At 43.2% G+C, this 17,677-nt stretch overlaps 1 protein-coding gene across 5 annotated transcripts in view; it reads left to right on the forward strand.

Moving 5' to 3' along the window:
* Positions 1-17,677, forward strand: part of LOC138569309 (acyl-coenzyme A synthetase ACSM3, mitochondrial-like) — a 770,966-nt gene that overhangs the window by 640,521 nt on the left and 112,768 nt on the right. For all 5 annotated transcript variants that reach the window (XM_069647172.1, XM_069647174.1, XM_069647173.1 and 2 more), the window contains one exon: positions 331-458. In XM_069647172.1, coding sequence (XP_069503273.1) covers positions 331-458 — 128 coding nt within the window. The remainder of the gene's footprint in view (positions 1-330; positions 459-17,677) is intronic.

A 17,677-nucleotide genomic window follows, 5' to 3' on the forward strand; every position in this document is an offset into this window, starting at 1 on the left:
GCTGCAAAGGATATAAGGGAGAGAATACAAAAACATCCTGGGAGGCCACTGCAGACGTGGACAGATAGGTGAGGAGGACAGGAAATAAGGCGTAACATATACAATAGGGAATTGGATCAGGAGAGCAGCTGTACATGGTACGGTTGCACTTGAGCTATTGTAATTAAAGGCAAATGATTTCTTCCACCCAAGAATTCCTTTGCATTTTTCTCTGTGTCCACCGATTCCAAGATTGGTTGATGTTGAGTTTAATATGCTTGACCAACTAGCTGCAGATTTAATTCCTTTGCCAGCTGATAAATATTTACCAAATTCAAATCTTGATTTTAGAATGACCCAGAGAAAACTGCCTCAACTGTGCATGGAAGTTTTTATCTAACCGGAGACAGAGGGGTTAAAGATGATGATGGTTACTTTTGGTTTGTTGGAAGAGCCGATGATGTCATTTTATCATCCGGGTAAGTGTATCTTACAATCCACCAGGAGGGATCAACATTGTATGTCCTCCTGATAAAAAATGGAAAACTCATCAAAAACAATTTCAGTGAATTATTAATATATAATTGCCATGTATCTTGTTTGTGTTTTATAGATTTTTATTGAGCATTTGGAATAGTTATGAACCCCATTTCGTACAATCACCAAATTACCTGGCCAATCTCCTCTTACTGCATCCTACAACCAGTGTGGATGGTTTATATCTCTTTGTCACCTGTTTTTGAGGATTCACCCTCATATGCTGACGCTACCTCCGTATTCTCCATGATAAGTCTCCATAGCCCTTTCTATTCAGCAACAAACACCGTTTTTAATGTCAGAATTTTCTACCTGTGATAAACAGAGTATCCTACTCTTGTTTGCAATTAAATATAAGTAGCAGTTGCCTTTTCTTGCGGGCACAGATGGCTTCATTTGTAGTGCTACAAGTATAGTATTTTGTGGACTCTGGACCTGATCATCTTTACCTTTCCTCTTCCATTGAATAATTAAACTGTTGCCTAACATCTAGGTATTTATGGAATTATCTCCTCAATGTGTGTGCAAATGTATTTACAATCAACATTTTAAGAATCATAATTACCTTTTCTTGTAGAGTAGTTGAACATGTATTTTTGTGATTTCAAGCCTTGCTCCTTTAAGGCGCTGGAGTTATCACCCTTAGTATTGATATTCGGAATGTGTATACTCCCTGTTTAAATGTAGTCCTCAATTAGCCCCTCTACCTCCAACTATGATAAATCAGTTAGCATTACAAAAATAAAAACAGAGTGGGCTTGGAGGGCTACATAAAAACCTAAAACACTATAATATATTACTATCCTCAATGTATATCATGGTACATCTATTCTCACTATTACTTTCATATGTGCCAACATTTCTATTCACTGTGTTTTTATTCATTTATATATCCATTGCTGTGGGTCATTTTGACTTTTCCTTCACACTCTTGACAAAGTGCATGTTATAGATTTGTTAATCTAGCAGCACTGAAATAGGATTGTGTAGCTATTTCTTGTATTTCGTTCTAATAGAGGAAAAAACAATCTTCTCACACATATGTTGTAAGGTCTCTTGCTATAAGATTCCCCTGTGAATTCTTCTAATCTATTTTGTAATTTGAGGTTTGTTTAATTGGGATTCCTGGAAGCATTTTAACAATATGTCATATATATTTCAGATCAGGTTTTATGCAGAGAAATCTCTTAACTAGTGATTTTTTTTCAAAACTCCCTTTGAGATGTCTACAGCCAAGTGCTAGTTGTGGAACCTGGTCAAGTTCTGGAATGGCACACAATTGTTTACATTCTTGAATAATTTGACTGTCTCTTTTTCAAAACACTTCTAGTTTATTGAAGCCAACTTTTTCCCTAATTAGCTAACTTTGATGTTCAAGGGGACCCCTAGTCGCCCTTATTCATACAAAGTGATAGACCATTTTGTTTCATATATTTATGTGGGCAGCTCTTTAGTAGAAAATTAATGGAAATAGAGACCGGCTGAACCAAAGCGTGAGATGCAGAATGGTGCCTTGCTACATACATAAGTGACAGTTCTTTCTTCAATTGCAACAAACAAATGCTTAACCTATGAAAGCAGACTGTCACTCAGTTGGATAGCCAACCTATAAATTGAGCGAAACCCACATATGACCTTTGCCAAGTTATTGTGATTGCAAATGATGAAACACAAAGAGAAATCCAACCGAGACCTGGCACCGGTTCCTACATTCACCTGGAAAATGGTGCCATGTAGTTTCAAATGAAGTTTAACATTGTATAAGAATCTGCTTTTAATTGTGTAGTGTTGACTATAAACAGCATTATTATTTTTTTTGCACAGCAATACGATTTACTTAGCCTACTATCATTCGATAAATACATGGGATACAAATTGCTGTTATACAACTAAATGAAGGCTTGCACATTGTAAATGCACATGAGATAACAAAGACTTTAAAAATATTAGAAATCATGCAGTATAAGTATTTGTATTGTGAATAGCATCGCCTTAGCTTTAAGCTTTGCATAAACATGTTCTTGCTTGCTCCACAATGAATCTCATGGGGTGAGGTAAGTTCAGTTCAATTTTGTACTCGGAAATAGGTAATGGTGAGTTTCAGGTTGGTCACCAGTTAAGCCATCTGGAAAAACAGACTTCCTTATCCAGAAACACATTACGCCCAGCATAACAGTGCAATCACGTGCTCAAGGCTTCAGAAAATACAAATACAGAAAGTAGGCTTAAATACAGTTTATCTGTGGTTCCCTAGCAGATAAAATCTGAGAGGGTGACGGTATGGTGAATAGGCCTGGTTGCAGAATACAAGCTTCAAAGGGACCAGTTGCACTTAAAATGCAACTCTTGACATTAGCCTTGCCATTAAAACCATCTGCGCTAAGCTAATGGGAATCTTTAACAAAGAGGCTCTGTCAGCAGGCTCTGTCAGCTGCTCATCTGATTTATCGTGCAGACATGAGGCTTTCACATGCATAATTCGACAATAATTAATATCTAGCTCCTTTAAAATACTTTTTACATGCAGAACACAATATTCAATGCAACTACACGCTGATATAACCGAGAATAAAAGAATAAATGTTTGGAAATTGTGAGATTCTGCCATACAGTAGGATACCAAATATGATATTTTTATATTTTTACAACATTAAAAGTATCATATTATTTAGTAGCGTTTTCAAATGTAATCTTACAAACCCATGTTGAAAATCCTTCAATTCAGCATAATTAAGTCTAACATCCATATCTTATAAATGGGAAACATTTCTGTCAAGAGTTATAGGAGAAATTTGAATTGACCGCATATTGTTCAGAATACAGCCCTGTAACGTGTTCAAAATATTTTTAACCTATGAAATTATAGGGTGCATTCTCTGGGAGCGTCAACCTGTTAAGCAAACCAATGGGAAGATTTCACCAATCAGAAATTGTGATGTCGTATAACATATTGTGATAAAGTTTAGAGCCTACTACAATTCCAAAGCACAGAAATTAGGGGAGAGCTTGGGGATACTGATGGGCGACCTCTGTCCAAATGGATGATTGCTGAGTTTGAACAATATCTTGAGAAGAGATAGAGCCATGGTCCTTGTCCAAGAGGAAGCCTGAAGCAGTCTTTACCTGCAGTATTCCCCCGGATGTATAAAGCAAAGACCAGAGGGTACTAGCTGACTGGGCAAGAAATACCTAGAAGCTTCAAAGGTCCATACTGGTTCTGTGCCTTAAAAGAATAATCCAAAAATTACCATAAACACCCCGTGCATTTAGATATATAGAATCATCTATCTGCTAAGTCCTTGGAAAGGGTGGAACTGGGGGTACCACTGGGAGGATTGATTCCCAATATATTTCTGTCACATTTTAGTATGAAATGCACCTTGCTTTCCCACTGTTTCCAAAGCCAACTGAGAATTGATTTGAATGAGAGCAAACAACATTTTCTGTGCACAATGCATAGTTTCTTGTAAAACATAGCCAAATAAATACACCCCATGTGTTCACAAGTATAGTGAAGCCTGAGGTTATGGTCTGGTGCGCAGATCTCCATAACCAGATATGATTAATAAATCAATAACTGTGGAGGCATGGTCATTTCAAAAGACATTTTGGGAAACACTACATCATTATTTAGTGGTGCGAGGAAGGCTAGGTAGATCAATTTCATTCCCTGAAAAAGATGCAATTTTAAATGTTATGTTAATGATATTCATACCATGCACTGCTGCCATTTGCATGGTTTACAAGCTCTGTGGCAGATCTGAAAATAAGAGTATGGGGTGGTTTTGTTAGTGGGAGGAGAGAGGGAGCACACAAGTGCTTTTGTTGTTGTGTTGGTAGGAAAGAATGCTCACTGTATGTGGGTTTGCTTCTCAGTGGCGTGGGTCAGTGGCCATGCAGGTGCTTGAGTATTTATGGGAGGCTTTGTGTGCATGTGGCACAATGGTGCAATGACCATTTTGCGATTGTGTGCGTAATTGGAGGAGGTGTAGAGTTTTGTTGTTTGGTGACAATGTAGGTGTGGGATGTTATGGTTGCCATGTGTGGGAGGCCTAGTTGGTTGGTATGTAGTGTTTTTGCAGGAGTATGGATAGTTTTTGTAGAGTTAGTTGGGATGAAGTGAGTGAGCCTCATGGCATGGGGTTGATCATTTCCACACAGGTTTCATTGAGTAATCTGAAACCCACTGTGCAGTTGTTAATGATGTTAGGTCTCTCTTTCACTGGTAGACCAATCTGCTTTGATCATGTGACCAGAAAACCGTAAGGCAAGACCCACTTCCTTGTGCTGTACCTCTCTGTTTTAGAGCTGCACACTTCTAGTTGACCTTGGACCATGGTTTGCTGAGCTAGGACACAAAATCAAAGAGTCATGTTTTAAGTGCTTTCCTAACAGTCAGGTGTTCCCCTATTGTGTGTACTTACCTGGCGAGGAAGTTCCAGAGTTTTGTTGCAATGTTTGATAAGGTTGATCTATAATATTTCATTTTCGAATATTGTTTGGGTCAAGACATATGCCATTGATAGACCTCTGTTTATTTTTTTGGGTCCATAGATTGTGATTTGTACTTGCCGGAATGTTGCTTCTTGGCCATGAATTGCTCTATAAAGAATGCAAAGTGTTTTGAAAAAATATTTTTTGAAGCACTTGATCCCATTTATTTCAGTGGGTTCTCATTGATAAGGGGGCATGGAGACAAGGTGTGTCCTGACAGTGACAAATGAGGTACAGGTTTGTAAAAGTGGTAAGCCTGTGTCTCGGGATATTACCATAATTAGTCAGTAAAATAAACAAAGGGGAGTATGCTGTTTAAATAAAAATAGCAATTAAAATGAAGAGCTTCAAGATTAAACCATTAATTGATGCCTACCTTGTCTTAGAGTGCCCACTTTTGTAGGCCCTTGGCTTGGCCCAGCTGCACCCTCGCTTCAACGTTGACCTAAAGTGAAAAGAGACTCTAGAAGCATTCTTCTACTGTGCCAGCCCCTCCAGCTCCTTCTGCTCATAAGCCTCTACTTTTCACCTCACCAATGTGTGAGGGCGGCAGCGGCCTAGGTCAGCATAGTGTGGTGGTAGAGGGCCAGAATGGTGAGGGAAAGCATTGAAGCAACAAAGGTTATAAGAAAGGTGATGAGGTCACAAGGGAAATCTGATTTTGCAGATGATGTGAAGAAAAGTGAGATTCAGAAACCAGGTGGGATTATTTTGGAAAAAGAGAGGTAAAGAAAAGAGAGGTAAAGAGAATAAGCCAGAAGAAAATGCAAAATAATTGATGTAGGGACCAATGTGTGAGTAAGTAGCGAAATGGTGAAAGGAAAGATAAAACAAGGTGGAATGAGTGAAACATGGATCACAAGGGAATTAAGGAGGGAAGAGTACATGGGAAGAAGAAATGAGCAATACTGCAGGCTAGGAGGAATTGAGAAAGCTGGAAAGAAGGACACCAATGCTGCAAAGGCTGAATTTAATATAGATAGAAGGGGGAGACTGGTCAACTGTGAATTACCTCATTGCTCAGTATACAGGCGTTATATCGATAACGGTAAACTCCCAAATTTTGTTCTCGGGGGGCCAGTATCTCAAAACAGGAGGCGTATTAAGAGGATACGATAAGAAAGTGAGAACTGGCTACCCCTCTCTCAGTGCTACCAAAACAGGCTCAACAGACTTACAACCTACTAATAAGCAAAGTCAGACACTTTTCAGTTCATGCACATAATAAGAATTGCACGAAAGGCCAGAGTACCAGGACAAGGAACCATCTTATGTGAGAGATAAAATATATTCACACAATATCATGTATAATATAAATTTATTCACAATCACAAACAATCACCAATGATAAAAACAGATAAACATCGTGTGATACACATATATTACAATCTATATTGCACATTTTTGAGATTCTTCTCACTTGTATAAAATAGAACAAGTACAATTCATTTCATAAGGGGTTCAACAAAGTAGCTATGGCCACTCTCTTATTTGAGGTGGTTTTTCAGATATTAGACTATCTGTTTAGGTTAGTCTATCGTCATGTGTCGACATGTTTCGGCCATCTACATATATGGGACACTATCCCTAGTGTACCTATAAACAATCGAATCAAGGCCTTCTTCAGGACAGACAAATTTCTTTTTAGAAGATCAAACTTCTTTCCCAAATCCCCGTTGCCAAACAACTACAATATATTGGCAGCACTGGAGCTTTTTTACACGAGTCCCTCTTTAGATTGTTATTTCCGGTGTTGACACTAGCACCACTAAGCCTGACCAATTCCCGATGGTACATCGAATCTCATTTCCTCGTGATATTCTCCTTCAGCGGCCGGTACATTCTCTGTGAGGTCTCGCGAATGTACCGGCCGCTAAAGGAGAATATCACGAGGAAATGAGATTCGATGTACCATCGTGTTAAATATACTGGGACGCGATAATTACGTAGCGTCTGGCGGCAGTGATAAGCGCTTGGTTGACTACCCGGATCTATGAGCTTCGCCACAATATATCAAAGCTGTGGACATGAGACCAACTTGTTTTATAGCTCTCTAAAGCCGGGAATTGGTCAGGCTTAGTGGTGCTAGTGTCAACACCGGAAATAACAATCTGTCTCCACTAAAGAGGGACTCGTGTAAAAAAGCTCCAGTGCTGCCAATATATATTGTATTGTACTTATGAAATGAATTGTACTTGTTCTATTTTATACAAGCGAGAAGAATCTCAAAAATGTGCAATATAGATTGTAATATATGTGTATCACACGATGTTTATCTGTTTTTATCATTGGTGATTGTTTGTGATTGTGAATAAATTTATATTATACATGATATTTTGTGAATATATTTTATCTCTCACATAAGATGGTTCCTTGTCCTGGTACTCTGGCCTTTCGTGCAATTCTTATTATGTGCATGAATTGAAAAGTGTCTGACTTTGCTTATTAGTAGGCTGTAAGTCTGTTGAGCCTGTTTTGGTAGCACTGAGAGAGGGGTAGCCAGTTCTCATTTTCTTATCGTATCCTCTCAGTATACAGGCTACATTTCCTTGGAAATTTCTACATGTAAAACCTGAAGGCCTACAGCCTTGCTTTAGCACAGCAGTAAGCTCCGCTGTGTGTATGGATAGTGGACCACTCCACTACTTTAGTGTGATATTATCCTTATCGCACAGGCACCCCTCAGTCTGAAAGTACCAGTAGTAGTAGAGATTGCTGCCTCTTTAACACACTACATAAACGTAAAGGTTTGCTGTACTGTCAACAAACAATACTCAGCCCAAGCTAATGTGGCCTCCACCATCACAACCCTTCTACTTGCCAGCAAGACCTTACGGTATGTTTATATGCATGTATTGATACATGGGGATTTAAAGCGCAAGCCTTGCTCACGGACAACAGAGCATTGGTTAGATGAGGAAGGATGTGACTGTGATGGTGTGGTCTCTATACCTTACATTCTATTGTATTGTAGGGAAATTTATAGAGCGTGAACAAAGACCAAAAAGGCATCTAGGCACTGAGGAGAGTGAGGAAGTTACAGATCCAGGGGGTTAGAACAGATAAGTCTTCAAATGTTTTCGAAAGAGAGGGTAGTCAGGAGTGTTTCAGAGCTCAGATGGCAGGGCATTCCAGAGCGTAGGGGCAAATACCATAAAAGATCTCCACCCTGCTCTGGCCCGCTGGAATCTGGGGATATTCAGAAACGACTGATTAGCTGAGTGGAGGAGCATGCTGGGTATCTAGAGTGCAAGTCTAGATAGAAGAAACTCGGCTCCAGCGATGTGAGTGTCACGATGAACAAGGCACAGAATTTTAAACTTGACTCAGCTCCTGACATGGAGCCAATGAAGGTGGCATAGAAGGTCAGAGGAGAGAGCAAGTCTAGGGCCTCCAATGGCCCAGTACTGCCCTCCAATGCAGTCATATGAGGCATTGACTCCATAGGAGGGCAGTACTGGGCCATCGGAGGTTGTATGTGTGATACAATTACCTCGGCTGCACATTTTATATGGAAACTATACCATTTACTTGAGATATTAGCTGGTTTTAGATTACATTTTTGAGTAATTGGTAAATTCACTTGACATTTAATGACAGTACTTTGACATGTCAGGTTTTCCCTTAAATATTGTCACTATACCCGGCATGTGAAGCTATAAGAGGCATTAGATTGTAATATCTGCATAAATGAGGCTACACTTAGTGTTTTATGGTATCACATAAAAATGTGGGGCTGCATTTAGTAAATAATGACTATATTACCATATAATGACTGTACTTGGTGTAAAGGGTGTTGACTTACATACACTAGTAGGAATTGGACATGTTTGGCTGTGCTGCCACCTGAAGGCTGTGTCCGTGGCCAGTCCGATTTATCAAGGAAGCACACTGATTAAAATATGATTAGTATCTGAAATAGTCTTGTGTCTGTTTCATTAGATTCATATTGTTTTTATTAATCTTAAACGTGTTTATAATATTTTAAATATGCAACATCGTTGCTTGTAATCTCATCAGGGTCAAAGGTCAAGGGACAAAGATGCAGGAAAGTAAAGAACTTCAGTTTTGGAATGGTTGAGATGTAGAAAATGAGAGGACACCCGAGATCGAACAGTAGAAAGACAAACTAAGACAATAGAGTGACTCAGAAGGAAAAGAAGGAGAACAAGATCTGGGAATTGTCAGCATAAAAGTGAACGAGGGGTTAAAGAGTTCAATACGTGTTGTCATTTGGATCCTTAAGCATGGTTAAGGATATTACATCAACTTACACATTGTCTGAAAAGGTTACATTGACACGTGCTTCGCATAACAGGTGTAGGGTCTCAGAATCCCTTTGAATAAAACCTTAAAGATTTCATAAACTATTGAATATGATAGAAGAGAATACTGCGTACAGATTATACAGAGAACATTTTAAGAGCCAAAACTGTTCACAAACAAAACACATGGGGTTAATTATTGCAGGATTGTGTGGCAAAAGACACTGAAATATGTTGGCAGCTAATTGAAATAGGGTCTATCGATAATTTGATTGAAGAAGCTAGGATCAACATCACAGCAATGGCATGTTGGTATGACCACTTTCCTGCTTTATATTGCTTTATATGAAAATGAGAGGGAACATGACCAGTGTCAACAGCAGGTATATTCACGCTTACCTATGCTTTCTCGGGAAATATTACTTCTTGCCTTATACATTTGTCATTTAGGAACAGTGACAAGGCCAGTGCCTGCCTCGTCAAGAAGTGGGGTTGGCTGCCACAAAGAAATTCTGAGGCAATCCTAGTTATGAAGACACAAACAGAAGAGAGGGCTCCAAACCCTGTACCACCCACTCAACCCCCCTTCCAGGTGCCACTGTGTGTCTTTGCAGAACCTTATCTCCAGCCTTACCTTTAAGTACAAATGCTGGTCAATGTTTTCTTTCAGTTACAGATACCACCAAGCTGAAGGATAAGAGCAGGGAAAGAGAAAACCGGAACACCATGTTGCCTGAAGTACCAACAGAACGAGACAGCAAAGGCAACCACAGCACCACGGAGACCAGATCTCAGCAGCAGCCTGGCAAGAGGGACAGAAACACAGGCTGGACGTGCACCGGTACAATGCAGAAACCAACTGCGCAGGACAGGCAGAATCTGCTGGTTCATCTGCATCTGAAAGCAGCAACCCCCTAGATCATCAGTGACTATTCCAGAAACGTACCAAGATGGTCCTGGGGAGCGTGCTGTGAAACACAAACCTGAACACTGAATTTCCTATGCCGCAATGGCCATTATGCAGCAAGCCTGTGCAGAGAAAGGGAACAGGGCTTAACCCTGTTTTGAAGACTTCACCATGCACATACACATCCTGGGAGTGGAAGACAGACCCAGATTGGCCAGAGAATACTGTTCAATCAGTACTGAGGGAGGGAAATTTAAGCAGGAGACAAGGAAACAAAGTGTGGGTTATTTGAGTCAGGTCAGCAGTGGAGATGTAGGAGGACCAAGAGACCAGCAGGAGGGAGGAAAGAGTGGCGGCTTGTGGAGGAGACAGTTGGAGAAGGTGAGACATTGATTTAGGAGTGAAAGTGATTCTGCAATGTTAGGGTGCATGTTTATGTGGCGAATGTGTAGAAGTTAATGCAAGAAATGGATGTGAAGCAAATGGTGTTGGATGAAAGGAGCATGTTTGGTTAGTAGTGGTGGGAGGAGAGTAGCAGTTTGAGGAAAGTAGCAGTTTGAGGAGGAGAGTAGCAGTCTGAGGAGGAGAGTAGCAGTTTGAGGAGGAGAGTAGTAGTGGGAGGAGGAGAAGTGAAGCAGTGTGAGAAGAGAAGTAACATCAAAGGGTCAAGGCGGGAGGAAGGACTAGTGAAACATCAGAGGGACAGCAGATTGACGTGAGTAAGAAGAGGAGTGGGTAGAACGAGTAGAAGGATGGGGGTAAGAGTGGGCATAAGTGAACCTATCCAACAGAGTAACTGTAAGGCATGTTCCCATTTTACAATTAGGATCATGCCTTACAATTAGAATACTAACCCATGGTGAGAGTACAGAAAAGTTAGGAAGTCCTTGAAGGAGTCAGTGAACCTGCATTCAAGGAAACTTCATTTGTCTAAGACAAACCTAAGACATTAGGAGTTTAATGTTCAGTTGCACTAATCAGGGGTTAGTGGTGGCTGTTTTAGGGAGGAATTCCCACTGGAGACTACAGCGAGAGGGACGGCCATAGAGGCCCATAATATTTGAATAAACACCCTTGAACTGTCTCCAAGACTTGGAGTGTTTGTCTGTGCCATATGTGACAGAACTCTTAAAGCACAAGGACAGGATGGTGTCTCAGGGGATTTACCTGAATTGAGTCCTGCTCTGTGGACACCCTTACTTGAAAATTTGAACTGGGCAATTTTTTAGACTTGACTATTCTAGAAACATGGTTATTTTCATCAATTGTACTTGTCTTTGTGAGTGGCAACAGGGATGACCCATATTGTTACTGTTAAGGCATCACGAAGTAAGACACAGACAACAGACTGAGGGGGTAATTCATGGAATAAATGTGCGCCAAAATCAGTGGCGCAAGCAGGCGCAAGCGTGAAAAAACCAGCGTATGCGTGCGAATCGCATAGGTGCGATTCATGGAAGGACCTGCGCGTATATTTTCCGGGAACCAAAACTGCGCGTGGCACACACCCGTGCACGCGTCATACACCCACGCATGCGTCATTTCAACATCCCGAACGCTGAGCATGACGCGCACAGCGAAAACGCACGTCAGCGCACTCATCAAAAAGGGGGCAGAGCAAGGGGCGGAACACGCGGAATGGGGATCAACGCGTGAAAATAAGGGCTTAACAGGGGAAGTACTGCTGGGAACTACACGGAACGCCCACACGCACGCGACCTACACGTATTCATGGAATCAAATTGGGAAAACCCGCGCACGTCAAAACACACGCACACGCACAATTACGTCCACCACACAAAAGCAGGCGGAAACGCCCTTGCGCAGTATAAAAGTGCGCGCAAACAACAAACAAGCATATACAGCTACGATGAATGTCCCGTTCCTCGCAGCAGTGATCGTGGGACACCGCAGGAGGAGGAGAATAGCCAGGTCCTGCATTTTTTTGCCCAGGACCAGTCTTTTTGGGATGCCTGGCAACAAGGTCTATGGTACGTATAGGTTTCCACCTCATATCATCCTAGAGCTGGTCAGGGAGTGGGAGGATGAACTCACATCACCCACCCTGTGCTCCCAAGCATTGAGCCCCTTGGAGAAGGTGCTCAATGTACTGCATTTTTTGGCCACTGGGTCATTTTAGCGGACAACTGCCATAGCGGGGGGGTCTCACAGGCCACGCAGTCACGCTTCCTACACCAGGTGTTGACAATCATCACTGCGCGCCCCTCAGTCCGTAGGCACATATACATGCCCAGAACACCCGCAGAAAGGCAGGCCATGGTCCTGGACTTTTACAGGGTGGCACACTTCCCCAAAGTGCTCGGTGCCATAGATTGCACCCATGTGGCCCTACGTCCACCTAGGGCCAATGAGCACATCTTTCGAAAACCACAAGCACTGGCATTCCATCAATGTGCAGGTGGTATGTGATGCCAAGGGGATCATCACCTCTGTATATGCAAACTTCCCTGGGTCCACGCATGACAGTTTCATATTCAGAATGTCTGCCCTGAGCTGGGCCCTGGAAGGTGGGAAGCATGGCGACACATGGCTCCTAGGTGAGTACAAATGCCTGTCCACATGCATACATGTCACACACAGACAAATACAAAAGCCCCACTAATGACAACTATTATCACCTTACCAGGGGACAGTGCCTACCCTCTGAGCACCTACATGATGACGCCCATACGGAACCACACCACACCACACCACCCCAGGTAAGATACAACGCAGCCCATATTGCAATTAAGGCCATAATGGAGCGCACATTCGGAGTGCTCAAGTCACACTTTCGCTCCCTTGACCGCTCTGGTGGACAGCTACTATATGCACCCCCACTAGTGTGCAGGATCATTGTGGCAGCATGTGTCCTGCACAACGTTGCAACACGGCATGGTGTACCGGTTGACATGGTGGTGCCCCCACATCCCCAACCACACGCACGGCCGCTGCGCATGGGAGGGGAAAGGGCATGTGGCGAGGCAGCCCGGACCCAGCTTGTGGCCACATTTTTCACCTAAACTCCAACCCCTACGGAGTGCACACAGGACACAATCGATGATGACAAAGGGACAGTTAACTGTCACTACCTTACCACCCTGAGAATGTGTCCACGGAACTGCCACATTGTGTGCATCCCTAGATACTTAAACACAACCAATCCTGTGAAACCAAAAGGAACACATGCAAGGTGCATATCCCACCTACCCCCTGCAAAACAGGCCATGAAAGTACTGGTGTGCCACCCAAACCCTCCCAACACTCCTCAACCCTGACTGCCACACCATACCATGACATGCAACCTGAAAACATCCAACCATATGCACAACACATGACACAATAGTCATGAAGTGCCATGTGAGAAATGTAAATAGGCACCAGACAATTATACCTCACATGGAATTGGAAGAAAGGAGTGACCAAAATCTCACACCCTGAAAACGGTGCCACAAATGCATGCCAACAGTCGTTCAAGCAACAAAAGTCTGAATACCATTTGCAATGCACACTGGACAATAGCAAATGGCCATATCAAGTACCACACACTGCACAGCACAGTGAGTGTGCATTGCATTCCTGAAAACACCTCTGCATCATTTAAAAAAAATGGCATACAACCAAATATCACCCTTCCATGCATGTCCACGAATAATGACTCTGAAGTGAACATGGATTGTTGTGACACAGCATGCATGAGAAGGCAATCTGGGTGCAATGTCTCTGGGTGCAGTGTTGCCTAAGTGTATTCGTCCATATGGACATGTCTACAATACATGCATGTGAAATGAAGTGAATGCCAGTGTCCTGTACACAGTACATATGAACATAGCACCAAGGTCCCCCCTGTGTCTCAAACCTCACCCATCCCCTAACACGTCCAAATAATTCACTACATTGCATCAGCCATTGACCAGCAGAACATATCATGTACAGAGTACACCACATCGGCAATGGCAGACAGTGACCCATCACTGAATCATTGAAATCGATGAAATGAACAACACACAAACCTCATCAAAGTGCATCAATGAAGGTGTGAATAAGGGAGAAGAACAGTACATTCTTACATGTCCTTCAAACAGTTCACAGTGTGAGAATGAACTGGAAAAGCAAAGCACATATAATAAATGCCAGGACCAATAAGGGAGAGCCTAGGGACGGATTGTAGGATGACATAACTGGCATGAACATTCCCATGCCTGACGGGAATAGTTACAGTGCGGGAGTCACATAAGGAGGGAGTAACGGAAGAGGATGGAAGAGGTGAGGAGAGTAACAAAACAAGTGACAAACTATGGTAGCTCTACAAAGATTGAACATAGTGTTGGGGAAGTGGAGAAGAAAGATAGAAGGGAAAGGGGAAAGAGATGACCTGTAATCAGTGGTGGAGGGACTAATGATCAAATATGCTGTCAAAGTAATACTGAAAATGGTTCAGGTGGGGTGTTGAAGGACGGAGGCAGAAGGGCAAATGTCTGCAAAGAACAAGCGCCTATGTATCACCATGGTCAATGGCAATTGGGCTAGTGTTTGAAAATGACAGCCAGAGTACAAGGAGGAGGCCAAGGGGGGGTGGGCAGGGAGAGGTGGGAGAGAAGGGAGGAGGGGGCCAAGCTCAAAATGACCAATGGGGTAGATGGTGAAAGAAAGCACACACAGGTGGCAAAGGGAAATCTGCTGGTAAGGAGAGTAGGGGATGTGATGATGAAGGGGGGGAGACAGGGACACTGACAGGGGCAGGGGAGACAGGGCGGTCATCAAGTGACTGAGAAGACATGTTGACAGGTCTAGACAGGGGCACCTTAGTGGGCCTTTGATAGTGGTGACAGGCTCAAGCATCCTGATTGGCCAGATTGTCACAAGTGCCAAGTACAAACCGGGGGCGGGGTGGATTAGGCCCAGGACACAAACTGACAATTAAAATGACAAACAATGTAGTCTTAGCTCAGATGTCACATCCAAACAGTAGCCAGGGCTGGAAAATGGCCACTGTGGTGCCAGCAAGGAATGGGTGGTTGAAATGCGTGGTGACAGGGGTAACTCAACGTGCAGCCTTCATGTGGCATGTCAAATTTACAGTTGGAAAACTGTCCCAATTCCACATTCGCAGCACATGGACTCCTCCCACCATCAGTGTGTAGTATGCAGACAAAGGGTGCATGGTACCAGCTACAGCAGGAAGTTCATCAACATACACATTCAATATACAACAAACATCTCAAGCAACACAATGAAATGTACAGTCAGCTCAATACTCACCGAAGTGAACTGCAGACATGCATTGGAGAACCCATCTGGAATATCCACTAGGGTTGTACACACAAGTAGGACTGCAGGCTGGCCACAGATAAGACGGAAGCCCAATGCCCATGTGTGATATGCTGTTACACTGAGCCATCCTTGCGAGCCCATCGAAAAGGGAAGCAGGATTATCATATGTGTCAGGACCCCAAGCAAAACACATACACAAGACAAGCCTGAATGGGCCCAGCAGGAACATACAGTGGATGCCTTCCGATGCCACAAAGCACCACACTGTCACATGTATGCACAATAGACAAAATAAATTTGAAAACAAATAATACAAAAGAAAATACAAATAAATCAAAATAATGCATTGAAAGAAATAAAATGAAGAGTAACAAATTAAACAAAAGCAAAATCAACAAAAAAGAAGAAAACATGAAAAAAATAACAAATTAAAGTAAGATCATTCTAAAATAATAAAAAAAATAACTGAAATTGTAATTCAAATGAATAATCAAAATGAAAAGATAACATACTTACCAGAAACCATACAAATTTGATTAAAAATCAAAAATATATTCAGATTCAAAACTGCTGGAAAAAAAGAAAAAAGAAATTTGCAGAAAAAAAAGAAAATCAAAAATGGCCATATATGACCCAGGGTGTGGGGAGGCACCCAGGAGGGGGGAGGTATAGGGTGCACCTCTACACCCACATGCGTAGATGTCGAGGTAAAAAAACCTCACTGGGCTCAGCGCCTGCACGGCCCGACCTATGTGGGAGATAGGTTGTCATCATCACCCTCTGGATCTGATTCAGAAGGTGGAGGTGGTGCAGTTGATTCACCACTCCTACCCACGCCTTGCCCCTCAACAGCAGCAAGTATGTGGGTCTGGTAAACCAGGCCCTGGCGGGCAATGAGACTGAGGCCAACTTGCATCACCTCATGTGTCACATGTGCTTCCTCCTGCAGGGACTGACGTGTGAGACAGAGTTCAGCTTGCATGGCCTCACATGACAAACAGAGTATCTCCCGGCTTGCACGGAGTTCAGCCGAGATGGTTCTTTCAAGCTGTTCAAACCTGTCTTCTGTCCGCCTACTCTGATCCATCATGAGGTCAGCTAGAGTAGATCGGAGGTCTAGTTGTTCCACCCTCAGGGCCTCGCAGTGTGCCTCTGCTTGAGCATCAGGTGCTTCACACAGCGCTGCCATTTCAGCCCGGCGCGCCCTGTCATACGTCATCATGCCCAGCCTGAGTGAGCGGCACGTGGACTGCATAGCCCGCTGATGGAGCACCATTTGCCTAACAGAAGGGAGGATGGAATGGGCCACACTTTCCATACCCTGAGCAATCATCTCAACTGCTCGCCCCTGTTGCTGTGCTATGGAAATCATGGAACGCTCCCACTCAGTTGACCCTGGTGCCACACGGCCACCGCATTGCCGGACACCACACCTGCTGGGCCCAAGGAGACGTGGTCCTTGACGGGTTGGAGCCGCCTGCGGCTGCAGGACTGCATTCCTACGTCGACCTGATGCCCCAGGAACATGGACAACTGGTGTCGAGTGTGACACCAGTTGTGCACCCATAACCACCACAGGTGGACATTCCAACCCTTCCTGGCCCCCTACTGCAGGTGTCGCAGACAGAAGACCATCCGACAAAGGATCACCTACCGGCAATGACATGTCATGATGCATATCCGGGTCAACATAGTGGTCAGAGGATACATCAGAGCCTGACTCAGAGTCAGCTCTGGACACGATGGCCTGGAGCACCTGTGGGTTCTCGTGGGCTGCCACCCCACGACCACCACTGGTGCCTGGTTGGTCATGTAAACTGACCACCGTGTCTGGGAGGACATCTTTATCCTCCGCCGCCAGTGCGTCAGCACCTGCAACATAAATAGAAAAACAAGAATACGCACGTCAGTACCACATACCACACACATAAAGTTCACAACATTGACAGAAAACATTGAAACAGCCATGTCACAGGCAAATCAAACCACAACATGCATCCAGTAGCATTGCAAAGCAGGGCCATTCAGAAAGCAGTAATAGATGTGTGCAAAATGTGAATGCAACACATGTATTGCATGTTGCACATCACCTGCATCACACACAACTTCTAGAGGGCATGCATGCAATCCAAATATGAGAGATGGTAACAAAGATTTGGCACCTAGCATAAACATGTGTTACCACACAGCGAGATAGAGCTACAAATGTAACCAAAAACAC

Source organism: Ambystoma mexicanum, chromosome 2q, assembly GCF_040938575.1.
Source record: "Ambystoma mexicanum isolate Mex_15411 chromosome 2q, UKY_AmexF1_1, whole genome shotgun sequence".
NCBI classification, from domain to species: Eukaryota; Metazoa; Chordata; class Amphibia; order Caudata; family Ambystomatidae; genus Ambystoma; species Ambystoma mexicanum.